This window comes from Aethalodelphis obliquidens, unplaced genomic scaffold (genome assembly GCF_003676395.1).
Source record: "Aethalodelphis obliquidens isolate GAN/ISIS:26980383/991018 unplaced genomic scaffold, ASM367639v1 scaffold25, whole genome shotgun sequence".
Classification (NCBI taxonomy): Eukaryota; Metazoa; Chordata; class Mammalia; order Artiodactyla; family Delphinidae; genus Aethalodelphis; species Aethalodelphis obliquidens.
This window is the reverse complement of record NW_020837969.1, coordinates 11,389,126-11,414,369: the sequence shown is the minus strand read 5'-3', so window position 1 is coordinate 11,414,369 and position 25,244 is coordinate 11,389,126. Positions and strand designations below refer to the sequence as shown.

Here is a 25,244-nt window from a genome sequence, read left to right as displayed (position 1 = left end):
AAGATTTCATTTTACCAAGTAGCTCAACATAGAAAAACTTTGACTGCACATCCTACATGCACTAAAAAGGAATCCATTTTCACAGAAAAGTGCTTCATGCATAAATTTTAGTTCCACCAACTACTTAAGGTGCTTGTAGGCAAAACCTGTCCAATGGTTTCAATGTAAGAAGCAAGAGAAGCATTTCCATTCAATCCCCAATCCCTGTTCCAAACTCTCCTGATGCATCTCAGAGCCACGCGTGAAGAACATCTTCAGTGTGAGGAACTCCACTGAATTGTAAATGATATATTTTCATCTCTCATAAAAACTTCATATTAGTTTAACTTAATAAAATTGGCTTTTTGCAATCTGAAAATGTAAATTATGGAAATGTAGATCTTTTTACATTTCTTACGGAAATGTAAATTATTATTATTATTATTTTTTTGCGGTACGCGGGCCTCTCACTGTTGTGGCCTCTCCCGTTGTGTAGCACAGGCTCCAGATGCGCAGGCTCAACGGCCATGGCTCACGGGCCCAGCCGCTCCGCGGCATGTGGGATCTTCCCAGACTGGGGCACGAACCCGTGTCCCCTGCATCGGCAGGCGGACTCTCAACCACTGCGCCACCAGGGAAGCCCGGAAATGTACATTTTTAAATACTGAATACAGCAGGCCCAACAACCAGCAGTAAGGAAAGGAGCAAACACTGGATCACGGGGTTGGGGGTCCCGAGTGGCCCTGCGGCGCCCCCGGCAGGAGCAGGGCTCTGCCAGCACTTGCTCCCCTGCCTGAGGGTCTCCCTTCCCGGAGCTGCTCCCACTGGCAGCCCACCGGCTCTCACTCCTCCCATACCACCTCTGGTCCTACTCCTCGCGGCAACCCCCCCGAAGGCACCACCTTCACCCCATCTCTGGTCCTGCTCTGACAAAGCCTCTGTCCCCCCGGACCCCAGGCTGCTCTGTGAGGGTGACTGGCAGTGGCTCTCCCAGGCCTAAGTCCCCACACCTGGACGTCCGACAGGAACCTCCAGCCGGCCCAGCTCAACACCCCACCTGCTCCTGTGGCTGCCTCTCCTGCCTCATGATGCGCTGCAGGCTTCGTGCAGGGCTTTGGGTCACAGACGCCCACGTCCAGTCAGTCGGCAAACCCTACTGAGTCCACCTTCACAGCCGACACAAATCTGACTGCGCCTGGGAGTATGACCGAAGCCCCCGCTGTCCCCGACCCCTTCTCTAGTCTGAACGTGATGGCCGGAGAGATCTTGCTAAGTGCAGTCAGACCCAACAGGCTGGCCTTCCAGTGGCCCCACGTCGCCCAGAATAAAGGCCAACGAACTCAGCACAACCTCCAGGGCCCGAAATGACCCGGTCCCCGGCTCCTCTCCCACCCGCTTCTGACCCCTCGCTCCCCTCCCCACAAGACCCCGCCCCCGCCATGTCTTCTCCGTGGGCTCAGCTGTACGAAGCACACCTCACTGACTTCTCGGTCTGGCTTCCTCCATCCCCCACTAGAACGTAAGCCCCGAAGGGCAGGGCGCTCTCCCCTGAAGACCCGTGGCGGGACCAGGGCCGCACAGGCAGGGCAGATGAGGCCCCCTAACACATCACTACTGGACGTACGGGGGAGGCAAGTCCTCCTGGCGACCCCAATGCGCAGGGGTCTCGTCAACTCCCGCCAGCCACTTGCTAATTATACTGGTGCCGTATTGCTTTACTGCTGGCTTTACTGTTATTTCATGTGACGAAATGTGATACGTGGCTTTTTAAACATGTCAGTCTTGACTCTTTAGCTATACTATGAGGTTTCCAAGGAGAAAAACCATGCACTGTACTCATTTTGAGATTACTGCCCCAAGGTAATCTGCAGAATCACCTCCATTCACTCAACTAAGTTTGTCCAGTGCCTGTCTTGGGTCTGGCACGGAGTTCTGCTCCATGCTGTGCAGGTGCTCTCCAAAAAGTCCTGATCGTCTGATACTCAGTGTTTACAGATTTCTGCGGCCGGAGTATTCCCACCGTGGCCCGGTGGGACTTCAAGCTGCCAGTGTGAAGCCCCACCCATGGCATTGTGAAGACACAAGCACAGTCGGCCCAGCACTCTACAGTTTGCATGAAATGGGCACCCAACAAAGGTTGAGGAAGTAACAAAAGAGAAATCATCGTATAGTTCAACTCCCTTTTTACTGTAGGGTCCAGGAAGGCAGACCAAGACATTTGGAGGACAGAAAAAATGTACCTTCTCCAAATCTAGCAGAGGAAAAGGAAAAGGGAAAAAGAAATGAACTCTTTCATTTCCATTTAAACTAATAAGGATTTGGTCCTAAGAGTGGAGCTCACAAGTCTGGAGAATTAGATTGTACACGCATATCTGCATATATCATGAGAGATATTTTTACAGCAAGAGAGATGCAAGAGGCATATTCCTCTGTGGGAATCTATTCCTCAAGCCATATGTGCATCCTTATATTTTCTGATTCAGGACTGCTTTGCTAGAGAGTAAGTTTTTCAGAGGCAAACCCTAGACAAGTGTCTAAAGCAGCACAATGGATAAAGTGCACAGTACATACCGGGTGGCATCCTGCAATGTTCTGGGAACACTTCCAGGGCACTCTTCAATCTTTCAGTATCTTGCAAAAGTAACAGCGTTTTCATGTGATCCAGAATGAACACATCTGAGGAGGGCATGCTGTGAGTTTCAAGATATTTAAATAGCTCTCCACTGGTCTCCATGAAGACAGCCGAGTCCGAATCCTTGGAGACACCTAAACAAAGACAGGGTCACTCAGAAATGCATTTTTACTCTTACAAACTGAAGATAAGCTCTCACTTCCTAAAGAAAGCCTCAAACGTATATTTCTATTTAGAACGATGTGTTTGAGAGACAATCAGAACAGAACTTTGAGAAGCAAACCACAAAATACAACTGTTGAACCACAGTGGAAAGGTGGTGTGTTACGGGCACTGATCTCGTAAAGCAGCTCTGAGTGTTCCATGTACCGGAATCCACGCACGCAGCAGGGGAAACACACGAAACCAAGCCCTCCGATGGTGTCACGCATCTACAAACAGCATGAAGCTGCTGGGCGGTTGGGATGCTTCAAGGAAGCCAAGGAGGCTGCCCCATGAGCACAGCGCTGTCCCCACTGCTGGCCGGCGGCAGGCCTACATCATGATGAGGCCATTTCTGCACTATCCTGGTTGGTGTTCACAGGATGCCTAGAATCTGTGACTTCATGGTCTTTGTCAACTTTGAAAAACTCCCAGCTGCCACCTCTTACACGTCCCTTGTGCCCCAGTCCCATGGCTGAGGCTCCTTCGGGCCCATGTGGCTGTTATGCTCCTTCTGTGTTTTCCATCCTTTCCTCTCCCTCCTTCACTCTGGATACTTCCTTCAGCCTGCCTTGCAGTTACTAATTCTCTTTTATGCTGAATCTAATCTGCTGTCTGAACTCGTCTTTGAGTCCTTAATTTGTTATTATATTTCTCAGGTCTAGAATTTCCGTTTGATTATCCTAATAGATTCAAATTATCTGGTGAAAGTCTCCGCTTTTCACCTTTTTTCTCCATCTTCTCCTACTTCTTGGACATCTAGATCATAGCTATTTTAAGTCCCTTGTCTGGTAACATCAGCGTCTCCACCCCCTGGCCTCTTTCTGCTGCTCTTTTCCTCATGGTTTCGGTCGTATGGTCCGGTCTCTTGCTGTGTCTGACACACTCTTTTGAATGAACATGAAAATTGCAGGGTCTTGGCTAACGACATTTTCCTCCAGAGAGGGTCCCCCCTTGCCTCTGCTCGGCAGACAGAGAAGGGGCAGGCGACTGAACTGACCACAGGGTGGCTGCACGTCTGGCCGGCAGTTGTCCACCTGCACCTGAGCGCGTGGCCTGCGTGCTGCGCTGGAGGGTCAGGTTAGCCCTGCCTGCTTGGTCCCTCAGGACGCCACAAAGGCCGCCCTGCCATGTGGAAGAGGTCTGCCTGGTTGCCCTCCTCCCATCCCACAGTTCAGGGCTTGGCCAAGGTTTTGAGGGGGGACAAGCAGAGCTTTGCTCTGGTCTCTGACCCTCCTTTCTTACAGAGCTGGCTGACCCTGGGCCCTCCACTTTCCCCCCCAGACCTGTGAGACCACTGGGGCTCTGCTGGTTTGCCTGCTCTCCAGGCTGCACTGCCCCTTCCCCTGGACCCTTGCCCAAGCCCCTGTCCAAACTGGCAGACACCTTGAGGGAAGGAGGGCAGCAGCATTCTGGCTCACCCGGCCTGTGGTTCACCTCCTCTGGGATTTGTCACAAGGGCTTTTCCTCAGCAGCTCTTAAAACTCCAAGTACACTTTAAACTTCAGTCCTCCTTGGCAGGAGGGCTGTCTGCCACAAGCTACTCCCTCACACAGAGAATGGATAATCTACTGAGATCTCTCTGAAGCCTACTTCTGTTCTGCAGTGTCTCCGCCACGTCCTCCTATTAGTCTCATGTGGATATTCGTTAAGGATGTTTTCAACTTAAGACAAAATGTGGATAAACAAGCAAAAGAGGAAAAGGGTCAATCTTGGTTAAAATGGACCCGTTAATCATGGTGTTTTCGCATCACTGTTTAAGTCCATCCCTTACCCCTCCAGTTATCACATAGGCAGTATTTCTCCATCTTGGTCATGCTGGAGGTTCGATGCACTAAGCCCACCACATCCCCTGAATCTCCCAGGGACGGATCAGAATGGTGGCAGTTATCCCAGCACTTCTGTTCTTGGCACCGAGCCAGCACCTGCTCCTTCCTGACCCTCAGGGCTGCTGTCTGTTAGGCTCCACACAAAGGTGAGGGATTATCACCCGTCAGAATAAATCCCAGGATAAACCTCAGCTCCTATATCAGTACAAATAGTGGTCCAATATGCTTACTGAAAAATCTCAAATCACTAAGCCACACATTGGGGAAGCAAATCAACGTGTGTCCGAGAGAGAGAGAGCTGTGCTTCCTTCACGTCTCTACTAGCCGATGAAAATGAGCAAGAATTCATCAAAGTCTCCAACCTGGATTTATCTTTTCTTTAAACATAGAGCTGAGAATAGCACCATATTCTGAAATTGGATCTTAGAGAAATGAGGATGATGAGACCACCCTCGTTTGGACCCACACCTCTAATGGGCGGGCTGTTTCCCCTGGTGAGCCTAGAGCAGGGGGCCAGCCCAGATCTTTGGTGGGATGAATTTAAATATTTGGATTTTTGCCTCAAAACTAATGACTTATTTTGAATACTGAATATTTTTAATGTTTTATATTTTAAACATTTAAATATTTTACATTTGCTTAATTTTCCAAAGTAGATGCCATTATTCAAAAGAACAACAGGAAGAAACATACCATCATAAAAATAAATTTCTTGTGTTGACTTCAAAAAGTTCAGGATATCATCTGCCTTTTCATTGGTACTTTTAACGTCTTCCTTCCCGGCGTCTGTGGCTCCTTCCTCCTCGGCATCCGGGCCCCCTCCCTCCCCGTCTGCGCCGTCCTCTCCATCACTCACTCTCACGTCGCCCTGCTCACTGCTGGTCTCCTCAGGCTGGTACATGAAGTTGATGCCAGAGACTCCTGTTAGTAAGCCAGCTGCTTTCTTCCTTTTAATTTGCTCTTTCTTTTTCAGTTTCCTTTTTTTATTTTTGCTTATTGTGGGGCCATCTGTGTGGCTGTGGCTGTGTGGCTGCAATTTTTCTTGCAAAATACTCTGCTGTTTCTCTAATTCTGCTTGTTCTAGAGGGATGTTACTGGGATTTTTAAATTTTTTCTTTGAATTATGCTTTCTAATTCTTCTTCTCTTTGGTTGAGCCTGAAGATCCTGATCTATAAAAACAAAAATTCAAATATAACAATTTTCTGTAAAATGGAACCATAACAAACTTACTAGGCTAGATAAATTTTCCATTAGGATCTTGTAATTTTAGTAGAAAAGGAATTTAAAATATTTACTTCAGTGATTCTTAACTTTATACCAACAAAGTACACTGTTGAGGATACTGGGATTTACCATGAAGTAAATTAATAACCTACTTGTTCTTCCAAAAAAGGTGTATGTACGTGTACGCGTATGTGTGTGTATGTGTATTTACTCAACATTGTTACAATCATGACATATGGTATGATTTTAAGGATGTAAGAGTTGTTGCAGTTTGATCGAGAGTAAAATTTCATGCCTGTGGTCTTGGGGAGAGAAACATGAATTCTCATGTTTTTTAAAGTGTCCTTTAGCACCTTCTAAAGAGTTACTTGTGTGTGAGGATGAGAAGCAAGCAGTGACGACCTGCCCATCCGAATCAGCAATGGGTCCCATATGAATGAAGATGACGTCTGGGCTCTCGGCAGGTAAGTGACATGGTCGAGATGTGGCAGTCACTGCCACGCAACAGACAAGGTCTGGAGTGGACGTGGGGTGGTAAGGCCTGCGGTGGACGTGGGGCCTGAGAGGGACGACCTGCATGCCAATCCTGCCCCGTCCACCCCATCCCCGCACCCTCGTGGCAGTGCATGCCTGTCACATGCTCAGCACATGCCCGGTGCACGCCCAGCACACCCGCTGCTGCCCACACGCGCCCACCTGCTCCGTCCCAGCCAACCAAGGACGGCGGTGCTGCCATCAACGCTCAGACGCTTCTTCTCAACAACCCTCACTTCTCACAGGTTCTCCTTAGGCCCACCACAGGTTATGGTGAGAAATCAAACACCATGCGTGAGACTTCTGAGACACTGTGCGTCACTACGTGGAATGAAGATCCCTCTCCCTGTAATTTGCACTCTAAGGCTTTGATCTGCCGCTGACGTCAGACAGAAGATGCCGCGTGGTCCTTGCACTGTGTTTCCTGTGATGAGGGGCCTGAGACTCGGAACCCGCTGGTCACACCCTCTGATCCGTGGAGGGGGCTTCTTCTCTCGTTCTGGGCTCTGAGTCTATTTATGCAGCCAAACTCCCACCTGCGCATTTAAACAAGCGTCCACCCACCCCACCCCGGCCTGTGTGACACGGAAGGCCCCCTCCCCTGCAGCTTCGCGTCATCATCAAACCAGACACTGCCTCTGGATACGGGGAGCGTCCTCTCCTGACTCTGGAATGAGAGTCCTCGGTTTTCTCTTGATACACGTGACAACCAGGAGACCTGGTGCTGCCTGCAACTTGGCATGAAGCCCAAATTACTCCTCATAAAACCACGACGTGACACTGTCATACAGTCCCATACTTGGTACATTTTCTCTCTTTTCTCAATCACCAGTGGATGATTGAACACAGCATTTTCCTATTTCATTTGAAAGTTGATATTAACTGATTTTAGAGACCTGCTTAGTGTCGCTGACAGACACCTGATTCATGAGTATCTCTGAATAGCTGGCCCTTGAGCTGGTCTTGTAAAATATTAATGTTTGAAAAATGACCACTGCTTATGGAATTTAAAAAATTTTCCAGATTCAGTTTAAAAAAAGAAAAAATTACATTTCTCCTCATTGGGGTCTATTCTTGCCTTTGTTGATTTGGAAAAACAGTCATGCATAGGATGCTTTATCAAGTCACAGTAAAGCCATCTGGGGAGCAGCGTGCAGTCATCTGGGGGCATCCTTACTGTCCACCAAGAGTGGCATCCGGAGAGCTGCTCTCATTTATTCCCCGATATCTCCGTTCTCCAGGCCCTTCCAGCCGAGCCAATTACTGATGTCATCCTCCGGTTCATCTCTCTTTGCAAGTGGTGAGAGCACAGCACGCATGCTGCCCTGTGAGGATGATTATGCTATCAGCCTGCTACTCTAAAAGACTATAAAACAGGAATTTGAGAAGGAGGAGGTGGCAAAGAAGGGTGTAAAACATAAGAGTATCATACTTTTTCATATAAGTGTGTGTGCACACTTCTTAAGAGGAAAACTTAATACATACTGAGATACTGAAGGTCCAGATGCCAGACCTGTGGGGTTAACTGTGGTTTCTGGGTGCTGTGACTGTAGGTTTTTTTTTTTTCATTGTATTTTTCTGATTTCCAACTGTAGGACATTGAGCAGATACTGTTTTCATAATAAGGAAAAATTATTATTTTAAACTTGATGAAATTATGACAACTCAAAACATGGGATGTCACTAAATTCTACTTAAAGGTGAATTTATAATCTTAAATATGTCAGGAAAGAAAAAAGGCTAAAAATCAATCATATAAGTAAGAAAGAAGCTGGAAAAACAACAGCAACTTATACCTGAGGAAAGCAGAAGGAAAGAAATAACAATCAGAGGAGCACAAAATAAAGGAAGAGAAAAGAAAACCCAACAGAGAGACAGCAACCAGCACTGGCACTGTGAAGAAAGAAAACAGACGAACAGTGCAAGACTGGACGGGACGAGCAGAGGACACATAAAGGCCAGCGTGGGGTGAAGGCGTGTGTTAACATACATCCTGTAGGCGCAAAAGGACCAATAAGATGGCTCTGTGGACAACTCTATGCAAATACATTACATAGTTTGTATGAAATGGAGGATTCTGAGAAAAGTACAACATACCAAACTGGACACATGAAGAAACGGAAAATCTTAATAGTCCTATATCTATTACAAAATTGAATCTTTAGTTAAAAATAATCCCACAAAAGAACTTCAGGCCTAGGTGGATTCACCTGACTTCTAAGGAACATTTAAGGAAGAAACAAACGCCCAACATACAAAACATTTCTGGAGAATAGACACAGTGACGGTGACCACACGCTTTGTGAGGACAACACAGTTCTTTCAAAACCTGATGAGGACACTGAAAGACGGGAAGGTTGCAGGCCAACCCCTCTCCTAAAGAGCAATACAAAACTTCTAAACAAAATATTAACCGTTTTATTGTAGTGATATAAAGTATTCAATCAATATTAACACCAACAAATCATGAAAACGTGTAGCAAACTAGAAATGTAAGGGAAATGCGAAATGCGATACAAGGTGAGAAAATCCCGCAGGGACACTGCACGTGGAGCCCTCACCCTGCTGCTTCCCTGCCGGAGGCCCTGGCGATGCAACAAGAGGAGGGAAAGTGTCAGACCTCACGGGGACGCCAGCTACAGACGGCACCACTGTAAGTCCAAAAGGCCCCCAGGCCCTACAGACAGGCTGCATGGGAGCCTGCAGACACAGAAGCAGGACGCGAGTGCGGCAAGGAGGACGCTCACCCGCACGGCAACCAGGGTCGCAAGGTAACGCTGGCGAGCGCCAAGTTTGGCAGAGAGCACCAACCCCAAGGACCCCACCGGACACTGGAACTGCAGCCCCAGAGCAGCAGGGAGCCTCGCTGTCCCTGGGCCTCCCTGTAATGAGGGCTCCGCAGAGGCCGAAGCAGGGGCGCCCATGCTGCCCTGGGGTCAGCAGACGTGGCACCCGAGTCTCCACCTCAGCTCATGCCCCTGCATCACTCCCAGGGCTCACGCTCCCGGAGGTGGGGGAGTCCTTCTGCTTCTGGACAGCACGGCACCGTCCGGGACGCTCACCACGGGCTCGTGCAAGAGGCAATGGCTGGGGACATCCGGCTCCCGGGGCCAGAAGTCACACGGCCACCCTGCTCTTTCCGCGTCTTGTTCGTGGTAACTGACAGGACTAATTACTTGATCTGAAGAAATACTCATCACTCAATGCCCTTTCGACGCTACGTATTTGTTGCTTGAGTCTCTCGTTTTCTCACAGATGAGGGACAGCGGTTACTGCAGGAGGACTTCACCACCCTAATTGTGTGCTACCCGACATGGGCTCACATCTACCTCGGCAGCCGGTGCTTAGAGGCCTTTTCCCCAAAGGAGACATCTTCGTGTCTGTTTCCTAAGTACAACATCTTGATGCGACTTAGCGTGGAGAATATCCAGTTAATTCACACAGACACGGTTCAATATTTCTTTTGAAAAACAGTAATGCATGTTAATACCTAGATATGATATGTAGGCATTACAATCGATACAAAGATCTGTTAATTTTCTTCTTTTAACATTTCCAGCATAACCTATAGATCACTGGGCAATGGCTACACATAATTGAACATAATTTTTTTTTAACATCTTTATGGGAGTATAATTGCTTTACAATGTTGTGTTAGTTTCTGTTGTATAACAAAGTGAATCAGCTATACATATACATATATTCCCATATCTCTTCCCTCTTGCGTCTCCCTCCCACCCTCCCTATCCCACCCTTCTAGGTGGACACAAAGCACCGAGCTGATCTCCCTGTGCTATGCGGCTGCTTCCCACTACCTATCTATTTTACATTTGGTAGTGTATATATGTCCATGCCACTCTCACTTCGTCCCAGCTTCCCCTTCCCCCTCCCCATGTCCTCAAGTCCATTCTCTACATCTGCGCCTTTATTCCTGTCCTGCCCCTAGGTTCATCAGAACCATTTTTTTTTTTAGATTCCACATATATGTGTTAGCATACGGTATTTGTTTTTCTCTGACTTGCTTTACTCCGTATGACAGACTCTATGTCCATCCTCACTACAAATAACTCAATTTCATTTCTTTTTATGGCTGAGTCATATTCCATTGTATATATGTGTCACATCTTCTTTATCCATTCATCTGTCGATGGACACTTAGGTTGCTTCCATGCCTGGCTATAGTATATATAGAGCTGCAGTGAACACTGTGGTACATGACTCTTTGAATGATGGTTTTCTCAGGGTATGTGCCCAGGAGTGGGATTGCTGGGTTGTATGTGTAGTTCTGTTTTTAGTTTTTTAAGGAACCTCCATACTGTTCTCCACAGTGGCTGTGTCAATTTACATTCCCACCAACAGTGCAAAAGCGTTCCCTTTTCTCCACACCCCCTCCAGCATTTGTTGTTTGTAGATTTTCTGATGATGCCCATTCTAACTGGTGTGAGGTGATAACTCATTGTAGCTTTGATGTGCATTTCTCTAATAACTAGTGATGTTGAGCAGCTTTTCATGTGTTTGTCGGCAATTTGCATGTCTTCTTTGGAGAAATGCCTATTTAGGTCTTCTGCCCATTTTTGGATTGGGTTGTTTGTTTTTCTGATATTGAGCTGCATGAGCTACTTGTATATTTTGGAGATTAATCCCTTGTCAGTTGCTTTTAAAAAGAACGTAGCTGTTTGGCTGGGTTACATGCAGAACTCCGAGTAATGTAACATAATTTATAAAGATATGGAAAAATGATAAATTTGACCCTTTATAACATTTTCTACCCCAAACATACCAGACCTTTTCATGATTCTTCATTCTCTGTCGAAAATTAAATCGTTCCTCTTGTTTATGAGCCAACCTTTTCTTACCAGTTCAAATCTCAAGTGCTTTATAAGACTTCCCAAGGTTAGTTTCTCCATCCGCTGTGCTCCTATGGCGCTTGGTCTCTATCGCTAGTAACACTTAGTACTGAATGACAAAGTCTGTTACTGACTTTATTCCACTCCCTAACCTCTAAGCTCTACAGCAGTAAGGGTTGTGTTATCATCACGGTTGTTCCTCCAATGTCTGACACACAAGGTTCAAACAAAGAGCTCGTTATATCAGATCCAGCCACAGTGCAGAAAGAGACGGTGCAATCAGGGGACAGAACCCATGTGCTCTGGAAGTCAAGAGCAAAAGCTGCTTATTTATCGTTTCCACAAATATGAATCAACTGTCCTTTGGAGACTGAAGTATGGCTACACGTGGTGCGTTTAAATCTGCTGATCATCAGAGTCACTCCTCGGTATTCATACAACCAGAAAGGACTCTCATAGTCAGGCTTTCTCTCTCCCAGTCAGATAGATTAGGGTGAACTTAGGTAGGAAGTCTGGGTCTCTTGACTTTTTACTAACAGGGAGTTCCTTGGGCTGTCAATGAGTTAAGCCAAGTCTCACATGCAGCCAATGGCTTCTACGGCCCAGGACAAAGCAGGGAGCAGGGTGTAAGGTCACCTTCACAAGGTCAGCCTCTGGACACAGAGGAGATCCATCACTCTGGCTCTACCATGACCAATTGCTACTTCACACCGGATGCTTTTGTTGTAAGTAGTCTCCTGTTTGGCTCTGATTACCTTGAGATTAAGAATCTGACTGGCTGTGAAAATGCAATGGAATTTACATTCAGAATTCGCAAGATTCTTATGCTACCTCATTATTTTAGGATACAGATGGTGTCAAATCCTAGAAGTCACTGCCAAGACTGATGTCAAGGAGCTTACCACTTATGTTTTCTTCTAGGAGTTTTATGGTTTCAGTTCTTACATTCAGGTCTTAAATTTATTTTGAGTTAGTTTTTGTGTATGGTGCGAGACAGGGTTCTAGTTTCATTCTTTTGCATGTGGCTGTCCAGTTTTCCCAACACCATTTATTGAAGAAACTGTCCTTTCCCCATTGTACAGTCTTGGCTCCTTTGTTGTAAATTAATTGACCATATATGTGTGGGTTTATTTCTGGGCTCTCTGTTCTGTTCCATTGGTCTACGTGTATGTTTTTATGCCAATATCACACTGTTCTGATTACTGCAGCTTTGTAATATAGTTTGAGGTCAGAAAGCATGTTACCTCTAGCTTTGTTCTTCTTTCTCAAGATTGCTTTGGCTATTCAGGGTCTTTTGTGGTTCCATACAAATTTTAAGATTATTTGTTCCATTTCTGTGAGAAATTCCCTTGGAATTTTGATAGGGATTGCACTGAATCTGTAGATTGCTTTGGGTAGTATGGACATTTTAACAATAGTAATTCTTCCAATCTACGAGCATGAAATATCTTTCCATTTATTTACATTTGTCATTGTCAATTTCCTTCATCAATGTCTTATAGTTTTCATGTATAGACCTTTCACCTCCATTAAATTTATTCCTACCTAGGAATTTTATTCTTTTTGATGCAATTGTAAATTGGGCTGTTTTCCTAATTTCTGATAGTTCATTGTTAGTGTAAAGAAATGAAACTGATCTTTGTAAACTGATTTTGTACCCTGCAACTGGCAGTGAGCTGGCAGTGCTCACGCTTGAACAAGCTTTGCACAAACCCAATCTAATTGGCACAGCAAGCGTGTGGTGTGCTAGTGCAGGATTATTACCCCATCAGGTGGCCAAGGAAACTGAGGCTCAGGGAAGTAAGGAAGACGGCACCCACAGTCAACAGTGGGGCTGCAAACCCAGGGCCCTTCACTCTCACTCTGCCACCTGCCAAGTCGGAGCTCCGTCCCCCAGGGGCTGGAGGTGAGGATGCAAGAGCAAGAAAGTTACAGAAATAACCAGATACTGGATGGAAGGCAAAGGGAGGGGGCACTTCTGTGTCGTGGTGGGGGGCGGGGTAAGGGAGGCCAAGAAAGGACGTGCAGAGGGAAGGATGTGGATGGAGGAGAGGTCCCCACACTGGAGGGACCGAGCAGGGGGCAAAGGCTAGAAGGAAGCCGGAGCCTTACCCGACCCTACCCTGCCTGGCTGGCTGGAGGGGGGAGCAGATCAACAAAGGGGGTGACAGCAAGTGTGGCAGGTCTTAGACAGACACAGGCGACATGTGTGAGGTCAGCGAATGGGAGCCCACGCACCGACCAGCACAGAGCTGGGCCCCAGCAGGACCGACTCGCAAGAACATGAATGGAAGGAGCAGACGGGAACCCCTGGGCTACTTTAGCAGGCAGGGGCAGAGGTCACAGGAGGAGATCCAGAGCGACGCGACGAGCCTGAATGAGCCCTGACAGAGGCAGAGGCACCAGGCAGAGGGGCTTAGTGTCCCAAACTGACTCGCCGCCCCGCCAGTGCCCCACTGCACCCTCTGATGAGAGCCAGACAGATGGGGAGGTCTCACTTCCCGTTATAAACAGCATTGGAGCGGGCAGTTGTAAGCGAGAAAGTCACCGAAGAGGCGGGGCCACGAGGACCCTGAGAGTGAGACACCGCGGTGACGGTGACGCGCCGGGGAATTGCGCCACAGACCTTAGCGAAGGAATTAAAACCAAAGGCAAGTCAGATTTCATAGGAAATCTGGAAAAGGAAGACATCTGCAGAGGAAGATCCAAAACAAGATCCCAGCAAGAAAAAACAGGGAAACAGCCCAGACAGCAAGCGCAGTGGTTGAGAGTCCGCTTGCCGATGCAGGGGACGAGGGTTCGTGCCCCGGTCCGGGAAGATCCCACATGCCGCGGAGTGGCTGGGCCCGTGAGCCATGGCCGCTGAGCCTGCGCGTCCGGAGCCTGTGCTCTGCAACGGGAGAGGCCACAGCAGTGAGAGGCCTGCGTATCGCAAAAAAAAAAAAAAAAAGAAAGACACCCGGAGGGACAGGGGCACCACTCAGTCACTGAAACCACAGATCCAAAAACAGATGCCAGATTGCTGGCACCCAGCAAGCAATGAACATAACTGTTACAACAACTAAAGTAACGTATAACATCATAGATACGCTATACTCAGTTATAAAAAGGCAGGTATCTTCAATACAGACATAAATTCTGGAAAAGGCACAAAGAGAGGAAGTAGTTCCGGGTGTGTGCAATTATTAAATGCTTCAGGTGTTGAGTGTACTTTGTTGCAGGGACGCAGCCCAGGGAAGAGGAAAGCAGACGACCAGCCAGCAGCGAGGTAAGTGACCAGGCATCTGACCAGGCTTCCCCCGTGTTCTCACAAGGATAACAAGGACATTGGGAAGAGCTGACACACAGCTCTGACAGTGCAGCGGGACCAGCCCGCAGTGCATCCCTGGACTGTGGAGCCGGCCAGTATTCTCAGGTCCAGGGTGGCGCCTGGGTCAGAGCACCCCGAGACGGTGCTGAGTCTCGAGCCCACAGCCCTGGAGGCCCTGGGACGGGGACGGGGACGGGAGGAAGTGACTTCAAGGAGTGAATTCTGGCCTAACTGTACCCTCTTGGAGCGGCAGCTGAAGGAGCAAAGGGCAGAGTGTGGAGGAGGCCGGGCACCCTCACAGGTGGCGTGGGGCTGTGGCAGCGGAAGGAGAAGAAAGCCGTGCATTCCAGACTCTGCCCAGGTGTTCACTTTCTAGGGCATGGGAGCCCTCTTGGTGATGACGTTTACCAGGGGAGCCCAGCACATGCAGGTCGGGGAACTCTGTGGAGGTGGCTCCTGAAACGCGGAGATGACCTAATTACAGAGTCTCAGCCCTCATCAAACTTGGCTGTCTGCAAAAAGTTCATAAAGTATGTTATGATAGCCAAAAAAACCAAACAGTGGCGCCGTCATGAAGTCCAGAGAGCAATACTGGAAAAGGTCACAAAGAAATGTAAGTAGCTGTATAAGACACGAATAACGGATCGATGTACAGATCGGTAAACGTGGGAATCACTCATTCACGACTAAGAAGCTCTTCTGGAAAAAGAAGAAAGAAACCAGATGGGTCGGGTTTCTCCGACCCAGGTGCAGTGCCCCCTCCGTGGGCGCCCCGTGACTCCTGGAATGGCCCTTCAGCTCTGCGTGGCTCTGCAATGCCCATGTGGCCCCAGGGAAGGTGCAGATGAGGGCAGGGATCCCCAGCCGTCCTGCTGACAGGGATGGACGCTGCATCTACCCAACGGCCTGCAAAGAGGCACGAGGAAGCCCCCATGGTGAAGGCCCATCCAGCCCACGAGCCAGCGGGGCAGCCGCTGAGGAATGCAGGTCGGGGAAGACGGGTGAGCAGAAGCCGGGAAGAGAGCCGTGGATGTGGAACATGGTCCATCACATACATGGCTTCGAAACCATCAAGGAAAAGTAACAGGTAACTGAAGAAAAAGTGCAGGATTTAAAAAGGAAAATCTATTTTTAAAAAAATGGATCTACACCTTGTTCTAACAAAATATATCTCAGATGGGTCAAACATTTCATATAAAAATATAAAGGGGCTTCCCTGGTGGTGCAGTGGTTGAGAGTCCGCCTGCCGATGCAGGGGACAGGGGTTCGTGTCCCGGTCCAGGAAGATCACACGTGCCGCGGAGCGGCTGGGCCCATGAGCCATGGCCGCTGAGCCTGCGCGTCCGGAGCCTGTGCTCCGCAACGGGAGAGGCTGCAACAGTGAGAGGCCCGCGTACCGCCAAAAAAAAAAAAAAAAAAAATATATATATATATATATATATATATATATAAACAGGAGCCATACAAGGGTGCTTGTGAGTATTACTTATCCCTCTGGGTGTCGCCATCTGTTCTGCTCATTCTACTGGGGTGATCTTTTCTTTTCTTATTGATTTGTAATATCTTGTTATATGGTAAGGAAGCTAACTTTCATCTATTGTGGAATGTGCAAAGATCATCTCCTATTCTGTCCTTTGCTCTGAACCTTATTTATAGTGCCCTTTGCCATAAAGAAAGTTTAAATTTCTTCACAGTCAAACCTGTCATTTAGGCTCTTAGGCTTAGAAAGAATTTCCCTAACACACAGTTTTCTCACATGAAAATGTAAGATATATGTTGTCCAAACAATTAGCTAAAATTTAAAAGACTGAAAATGTCCAGGCGATGGAAGAGAGGGGATCTCCTTAGGCTGCCTTCAGGGATGAGAACTGGAACAGCCTTCTGAAAGACAGTTTGTTATTATGTCTTCAAATTTAGAAACACATGGACTCTTACGCTTAGTATTTCCACTTCTAAGAGTTTATATTCAGGAAGGAATCAGACTACTGCATGTATGTACCATGTATGTTCAATGATGTTCATGTGCAAAGTGCTTATCGAGCACCAGGCAAAGTTCTAGGTGTCTTTCAGTGCAGGGGAGGGGAGCCTAGTTATAAACAAGTTGCTTTCATAAAATAGATTTCAGCTACTTTTAAAAAATGATATATCTATATGCACTGAAATGTGAAAAAACCTCCATAATACATTAAGTGTGGAAAGTGGTTTATAATGCATCATATGATATGGTACAACTTTTATAAAATCTGCGCATGCATATACAACATGCACAGGGGAGAGGTTTCAAAAGATGTTTTCTGAGGGTCTCAGCCTGGTGGCCTTAGGTGATGTGTTACTTCCTGTGCGTTTTCTGTAATGCTTGACTTTTCTATAATAAGTGTTTCTGTGGTCAAGAAAAACAAAATATTCTTCTTTTAAAAAAAAAAAAAAGTTTGGAGTAACAGAGAAGAAAAGGCCCTCTTTCCTAGAGGCTGGCCTGTTTTTTAGTTTATAAAACAAACTGAGGTTCTTATTTCTGTGTAAAATGTGTAAATGTAAAGTTTCTGTGTAGAGGTTCCAGAACTTCACCTGCTGGCAGTGGCAGGCAGGAACTCCTGCCTTTTCATTATGAAAAAAGGACCTCTGCAAAGCTGCTATGACGGCAGCATGCACGTGCCCGCAGAGGAGGGACGCACCTTTGGCCGCACGGGGTCCGGCTCCAAGGACAAGCGCCTGCTGATAAGAGATGAGACACTGAAAGCTGGAAAGGGGAGCCAGAGAAGGACAGCTAGCAAGAATACTTAATTAAGGAAAAGAGGAGAAGATGATGGTGTAGAAAGTGGTGGCTGTGAAAAGCAGGTTTCAAACCAGGTAAGTGCACCTGACCTGTCACTCGCGAAGATCACCTACATTCTCAACAATGCGCATGCAAGACATGGGGCCGCGCTGCTGAAGGCTCACTGCCAGAGCCAACGCTGAAATGCTGAGACCATAGTCACAATTCTGTTTCTAAAGGGACGTGGGTGGCTTACTGCTCTCTGTTGAAAGGCTGAATTCTTGGTTCAGCTAATAAAGGTGAAGGGGCAGAAGGAAGCCCGTGAAAATGGTAAATGAGCCATAGAGATGCAAATGTGAAGGACAAATTTTGTTACAAAATCGATAGACCAGGAGGCTGGCTAAGTACAGACCATTCCTACTGGAAGGGACAGGAAAGCACTGAAGGTCCACAGAGGTTAAAGGGGGGACTTGCTGGAGAAGACCAGACATTCACAAGAGAAATGGAAAGAGTAATTTCAGTTACAGTTAAAACACATCAGTTATAGGAATAAAAGTTTCACATCAAAAGAAAACCAGTCTTAACAGGGAAATGCAGAATTGCACCCAGTTCTCAATGTGGGTTCTCAGTCCAGTGTAAGTATGAAGAAGACAAGTTTGTCAACCTGTGAGTCGATGGCACCAGTCCCCACACGGTGCTGTCACCAGGAGCTCACACAGAGGAGCGTCCACAGGACTGTCAGCCCTGCACAGGGTCCCGGACAGACCAAGCAGCGCCATGGGCAGGCGGCAGGTGTGAAGACCCCGGTGTGCCTGGGAAGGAGCCCCTGCAGACCCAGGTGGAAGCTGTCAACATCAAAATCAGAAGAGACACCTCATGAAATGCGAATTTCTTTGTAATTGGAGCACGTGAGACAATGCTTGCAACAACAGTTTAGATTTGCACAGCGGCAGAGTTCACAAAGGATTTTCACAGCCTTTAAAAATGTTACTCCTGGGCTTCCCTGGTGGCGCAGTGGTTAAGAATCCGCCTGCCAATGCAGGGGACATGGGTTCGAGCCCTGGTCCGGGAAGACCCCACACGCCGCGGAGCAACTAAGCTCGTGTGCCACAACTACTGAGCCTGCGCGCATAGAGCTCGCGCACCCCAAGGAAGAGCAGCTCCCGCTCACCGCAGCTAGAGAAAGCCTGTGTGCAGCAACGAAGACCCAACGTGGCCAAAAATAAATTAAAAAAAAATTATGAATTCAAATTTATCCCCCCCAAAAAAAGTCACTCCTGCTCTCAGTCCATGTCAGGGGAGCCGAGGCAGAGGGGAGGTGGGCAGCCAGCACCCTCCTTCAGCCGGGACCCAGCTCTTGTCACCATCACCTGCAGCGGGTGAGAACCGAGACCACCTGGAAGGGTGCCGTGCACCATCAGCCCCAGTCTCCCTGCCCAGGCACGACACCCACTGAGAGCGGTACCGGGCGGGGCGACCGGACCAGGCCCTGAGGTGAGGAGGGGTCAGCCTTGGGTGCCACCAGACCTGCCGCCCCGCACGGGCCGAGGGAGGGGACGCAGGACTCGGCGGCCACAGACGGGGCAGCCGACCGGGAAGCCTCTTCCTTCCCAACTTCTTGAGGAGTCACTACTGAACTGGTTTATTGGTGCTGGGCATTCAAATGGCCATCAACAGTGGACACAGTCACCTCTGGACTTTTCCTTCTTTTCCGACTCCAGTCCTCATGCTCTCTTTGCTTTCAGTGCCACCAATAAGACTGTGGAGCCCTCCCGCTCTCAGCCTTGTGGGTCTGCACGCCTCACGCCCTGCCAGTCCCGGCTCAGGCGTCCCTCTTCCTGTCCCAGCCCCCTATCGAGCCCTAACAACCCCCGATACATGCCTCCCGGCTGAGCACGGTGGCCTCTCACGCCTCTCTGAAGGGTCTCTCATTTTATTTTTTAAAAACTTTTTGGCAGATTGATTGATTAAGATTGATTTCTGCGTTGAGTCTTTGTTGCTGTGCACGGGCTTTCTCTAGTTGTGGTGCGTGGCTTCTCATTGCAGTGGCTTCTCTTGTTGCGGAGCATGGGCTCTATGCGCGCAGGCTCGGTAGTTGTGGCTCGTGGGCTCTAGAGCGCAGGTTCAGTAGTTGTGGTGCCCGGGCTTAGATGCCCTGCGGCATGTGGGATCTTCCCAGGCCAGGGCTCGAACCCGTGTCCCCTGCATTGGCAGGTGGATTCTTAACCACCGCGTCACCAGAGAAGCCCAGATCTCTCATTTTAAACAGTATTAACACTTCCTTCCACTTTCTCACTTCAGACCCCTGAAGCGGCCCACCTTGTCAAACGGGTTCACAAAGGGGAAAAATATTAGAGAAACAGTAAGAAAAGTGAACTGAAACATTGGAGATGAGTTACAAGTGTTCAAGATAGAAAGATATCAACTTCCCAGCCAGAAGTGCATGAAGGAGTTATTCAAAGCTCTTCTGAAAACCTGGGTCAACGTTTTCAGTGATGTTGACTTATGGAACTGAGCTCACAGGGCCTCTTGAGAGAAAGGACCACTTCTTAAAGCTGAGACCTGTCCCCAGCGGGGGAGAGCCATGTGGCCACCAGGAGGTCATCGAGGAGCCCAGGCCCGCCTGCTGTGGGACAGACACACATGGGGCTGGGGCAGCAGTGGGGTTCAGGTGTGGGGTCAGGGCAGAAGCTGGAGTCAGAATGTCAGAGCAAGGTGGACATGTCACCCTGTGACCTCAGGGATGGAGCTAATGTCCTGCAAGGAGATCCCAACCTTCCTTCCCAGTCCAGTCTCTCCTTTGAGGGAGATGGTGGCGCACCACACCTTCCTTGACCACAGCCTCTGGGAGAAGGTCCTTGGAACCTGTGTGCTCCTGGGAACCAGAGGACAGAAAGAGGGACATGAACAGGATGGCCTGCCAAGAAGCAACTGCAGAAATGTAACCTGGGATCTGCTGGAGCCAAAGGTACAATGAAAGTCGCCGGGGATGTGCAGGTTACCATGGTAATTAGAGGGATGTGTCCTAGGCACCGACTCCCCATCTCTCTGCTTCGCCCTGACCACTGCTCACCTGCTAGAGCAGAGCGGCACCAGGCCACCCCCATGCCTTCCTGGAGGCGGTGGCACTGGGACTTGAGGGCCAGGAAGAGTGACTACCACAGGGACGTGTGTCCAGCTGCTGAGATGCTTTCCCATCTCCTGGAAGGACGTCCCTCTAGCTCGGCAATGCATTCAGTCAAGGGCACCCAGAAGGTTCTCGGCTGGGATGCTGCCCAAAGACCCGCCCGGGAGGCATGGGCAGCAGAGCTCACTGTGGGCAACAGCCCCGGAATGAGTCCGCATTTTTTCATTGAATATGTTAAGTACACAACGGAGTATGTCACCAAAGTAATTTATCTTTATAAGAACATAGCTTAATTTTTGAATGAAATAATTTATCCAATAATTATATTCCAAAGATTTTCAACAGGGCTTGAATAGATGACTATATTACTGCTTAGCGATCCCATTTTTGGTTTTATGGTTTCTGACGCTTTAATTAGGAAGTCAGAGAGATCAATCCACTAGAAAATCATATTTTCTTGATATTCAAGTTAAGGTTTACGGTACAGAGTTTCTTAGTTTTTACTTGTTAAAAATCAACTGGGGAAAATTCCAAATTCCTCTTAAGGAAGTTCCGAAATGATGAATTAAAAGGGGAAAAAACTACCATTTGACTTTTTACAGTAAGAATGTAACGTGCAGCCTCTGCACCGCCACCAGAGCACCTGACCCTTGATCTTCCTTCACTCACAAAACATCCAACAGCAAAAGCAAATATCATCATTCAATTTTCCACAAGAGATGCAACATAAGTTATTTCATCATTACAAAGTTAATATACAATCTCAGAAATTTTGAAAAAATTGGAAAATCAAGAAAAAAAAGTCCTACTTAACAAGAGAAGCACTTTCACATTTGGATGTATTAACGCCAGACTTCCCCTAACTTGCTAACAAATGGGGCTGCGATCACATTCCAGCCTTAAGTCTCCTCCCAGCCTGAGCTTTTCCTGCTGTGGATCTTACAGGCATCTCTGACGACTGCAGACCACACAGCAGTGAGACGCTCAGCCCCGTTAAAGTTCAGATGGAGTCACGACCCTGGAAGACCCCAAAGGCTGTCAGCGGTCTTACCTCCTATGTCTTCGCCGCTGGAGGAGCTCTCAGGACTCGAGCAGCTGGGGGCCTCCGGCGGAGGGGGGACCCACCCCTCAGGAGGCAGGCCCACGGTGTAGAGCCGTCGCGCAGGCTGGACCTGAGTGTCACCACCTGCAGGAAGAAGCAGGGACAGATGCCATCAGACGTCTACTTGCCGAGCAGCTTCTCCAGCCACTTTCACTGAAGATGGGTAGCCAGAGCCGTAAATACTGATGTCAGTCAGCCAAGCATTTTGCCAGCAGAGCCACTAAGCTCTACACCCAGACAGGGACAAGGGGTGAGCTATGATTATTTAAATTCACATTAAGTTACTTATTATGTAAACTTCTGGGGTTTTATAATATGGTATAAAAACATAACTAATTCATGAATAAGAAGCAGAAAATAAAAAGACTCCATGTAACACACCCCTCATGACCACAACATGAATCTCAACATTTTGGTGCATAACCTTCTGGACCTTTTTCTCTCTATATGCTAACAACATGTATGCAGTGTGTGTGTCTGTTCACACCCACACACAGACACACACACGTCTTAATGGGATCACGCCACACACAGACACACACACGCCTTAATGGGATCACGCATCATTATACACGTATATATTATATGTATAATATCATTCAAAAGTGAATATGATAAAATATTAAGATACATTTAAGCTTACATACTCTCAAAGGCTACATGATAGTCCATGTCATTGGCAAATTTAACTATAATTTAACCACTGTCCTAAATTTTGCATATGGAGGTTGATTCTAAATTTGCACTATTACAAGCACCTGCTATGACCATCCTGGCTGTACATAACTTTGCACCACTGACCACAGGGTTCCTCCAAACAAATTCCTGGAAGTGGACCTGCTGAGCTGCACCGTCCGGAGAGGCAGCTTCCGGTGCTGCTGCCATGCTCTCAACACTGGGCAGGATCGACGCTCTAATCTTCATGTTCTCATTCAAGATATGGCAAAGTAACCTTTATCCAACACAAGTGGATATCCCCATTAGTCTTTCTCAGAAAAATGAATATTTTACTTTAAAAACAACGAAAAGGACTGAGCAAAATCACTAATGCACATAGAACGTGTGGTTGAGAGACATTTAAATTGTGAAAGCTTTGGAACATTTTCAAATTCTTCTGCCATCAATATACTTCACTTTTGTGAAGCTAAGGGGCAAGAATGTAGTTCTTATGTTAATCTGATCCATCCAGTTGATTAACGACTGTGTCGTTACTGCCAGGATCAAGGGCAGAGCAGGGACGTTACCGCCAGGATCAAGGGCAGAGCAGGGATGTGCTTCCAGGCAGACCATCCCCTGTTGGGTGACATCAACATTTGACCATTTTTCACAGAATACTTTTGGGAGCTTTTAATCAGCTAACAGAACTTGGAAACACTACTGCTCACTTAAGTATCAGGATGAATACAGGCGGTGCCGTGGACCCGAGGCAGGATATGACTCCTGTTATGAAGGGCAAGGATGCACCTGAGGGCAGAGCTCTTCCCGATGCTCCCATGCCGAGCACACACTCATCTGAGGCCAAGCCTGCGGGCTGAGGAAGGCGATCTGCTGTCTGTGTCAGGGTGGCCAGGCGCAGAGCGCAGCTTCCCGGCCCGGGTTTCCCTTGTCTCTTCTGGTAGAAGATGGCTCATCGCTGCACGGCAGTCAGATGTCGTGTTTCACTGCTCAGGGCTCGGGGCTCAGCAGGGCCACAGCATCCCCTCGCCCACACATCAGGCCCGCAGGGTGAGGCTTGGGGATCTGGACGAGGCATGTCAGGACCCCCTTCACTGCTGACAGAGGCCATCGTCTCCCTAGGAACACCGGGCTGGCCGCGAGGCTTCAGAAGAGGCGACTTAATCAGCTCTCCTCTTGTTGATCGGCTGGCTGAGATCCGAGGTTCATAATTCTCACCCTTTCTGGCTCTGGGTCTGATTTGCAGGACACCCACTTGAGCTTGATTTCATGCCTAACCTCTGACTCCCCCTGCATTGTGCCTGTCCACATGGCCCCCTGCCCACAAGCACACACGCGTGCCCTCCACCAGGGCACCGCCACCAAGCCACCCTTGGGACGGCCGCAGCCTTCACGATCGGTGTATTTGTGTCACGGAGCTTGGGGCACAAGGCTGTTTTTTATAATTCTTCTGGGATTACCTGGCTCTTTAAAATATATACAGATATAAAGCAATAACAAATAATAAGGGTCCAACATGGGCTCTTGGGTGACGGAAATTCATCAAAATGCATACACACCGATTGTTGTGGCCGTTTACAGATCATGCCCTCATCTTTAAGAACAAATGGAATCACCAATGCCCTTTTGAAACTAACAAACTAACAAACAAACAAACAAACACTTCTGTCAAGTGAACAAATAGTTACCAGAATCAGCATGCTGTGTCCTAACTGTACAAAGAACATTTTCTCAACCTCATCCAAGGACTGACTGACAAAGGCCCCTTTCCTCATCTGGCTGCTTCTTCCAACACTGAAAAGACTTGGACACACCTGCAGCTCTGCTTATCGCCAAACTGTGTCCTCCACAAGCATCAAGCCTTCAAGCAAATCCTCAGATGACCTTTACAGAATGTTTCATATGACCTGCCCACAACTTGTATTTGTCTATTTGATTGTGATTTCATTGTTTTGTCTTTAGCCAAGATTTCTCTTTTTCTAGCTGCAAATGAATTGTTTTTTCTTCAAAATTCCCAAGGCATATTGCTTCAAAAAATATGTTGCTCTTTCAGGATTAAAAAACACTCAAGAAACTAGGGCTAGAGGGAACTTCAAATGACAAAGCATGCATGAAAAACCCACAGCTGGCACTACACTCAATAGAGAAAGCATGAAAAACACACGGCTGACATTATACTCCATTGAGAAAAGCCTGGCTGCTTCCCTCTAAGATTAGGAATGATTACAATTCACATTCTTGCCACTTCATTTCAACATTATACTGAAAGTACTAGACAAGGCAATTAGTCAAGAAAGAAAGGAAGTAAAGGCATCCAGATTGAACAGGAAGAAGTAAAACATCTCTTCTCACAGATAAGATCTTGTATATAGAAAACCCTGAAAAATCCACATACACAAAAAAACCTGTTAGAGCTATTAAGTTTGGCAAAGTTGTAGGATACAAGATCAACATACAAAAATCTATATTTCCATATTTAAGAAACCACTGCCTAATGCAAGGTCAAAGCATTTATTAGTATTTCCATATACCAGCAATTAATAATCCAAAAAGAAAACAATTCCATTTACAATAGTATCAAAAAGAATAAAATACTTTGGAATAAACTTTTTTTAAGTATAAAATTTATAATGAAAACTACAAAGCATTGTTAAAAGAAATTAAAAATGATTTAAATGGAAAGCTAGACGAAATTCATGGATTGAACAACTTAATATTGTTAAGATGGCACTAATCCCCAGAGTGTTCTGCAAATTCAGTGCAATTTGTATCAAAATTCCAACTTCCTTTTTTTTTTTCTTCCAGAAATGGACAAGCTGATCCTAAAATTCATATGGAATTGTGAGGGACCCCGAACAGCTAAAACAATCTTGAAAAACAACGAAGTTAGAAGACTCTTAACTCTGATTTCAAAACTTATTACAAAGCTACAGTAATTAAAACAGTGTGGTACTGGCATAATGACAGACATAGAGACCAATGGAACAGAATTGAGAGCCCAGAAATAAACCCAAACATTTATGGCCAATTG

General features: G+C 47.3%; 1 protein-coding gene across 5 annotated transcripts in view; it reads right to left on the bottom strand.

The window, feature by feature from the left end:
- The window catches only part of ERICH1 (glutamate rich 1), a 113,084-nt gene that overhangs the window by 69,124 nt on the left and 18,716 nt on the right, over nucleotides 1-25,244 (bottom strand). For all 5 annotated transcript variants that reach the window (XR_003436209.1, XR_003436210.1, XM_027122565.1 and 2 more), the window contains exons 3-5: nucleotides 21,488-21,622; nucleotides 5,335-5,811; nucleotides 2,551-2,745 (exon numbers count right to left, since the gene is read on the bottom strand). Coding sequence is in view for 3 of the 5 variants with exons in the window: in XM_027122565.1 (XP_026978366.1) it covers nucleotides 2,551-2,745; nucleotides 5,335-5,811; nucleotides 21,488-21,622 (807 nt within the window). In the remaining 2 variants the exon portion in view is untranslated. The remainder of the gene's footprint in view (nucleotides 1-2,550; nucleotides 2,746-5,334; nucleotides 5,812-21,487; nucleotides 21,623-25,244) is intronic.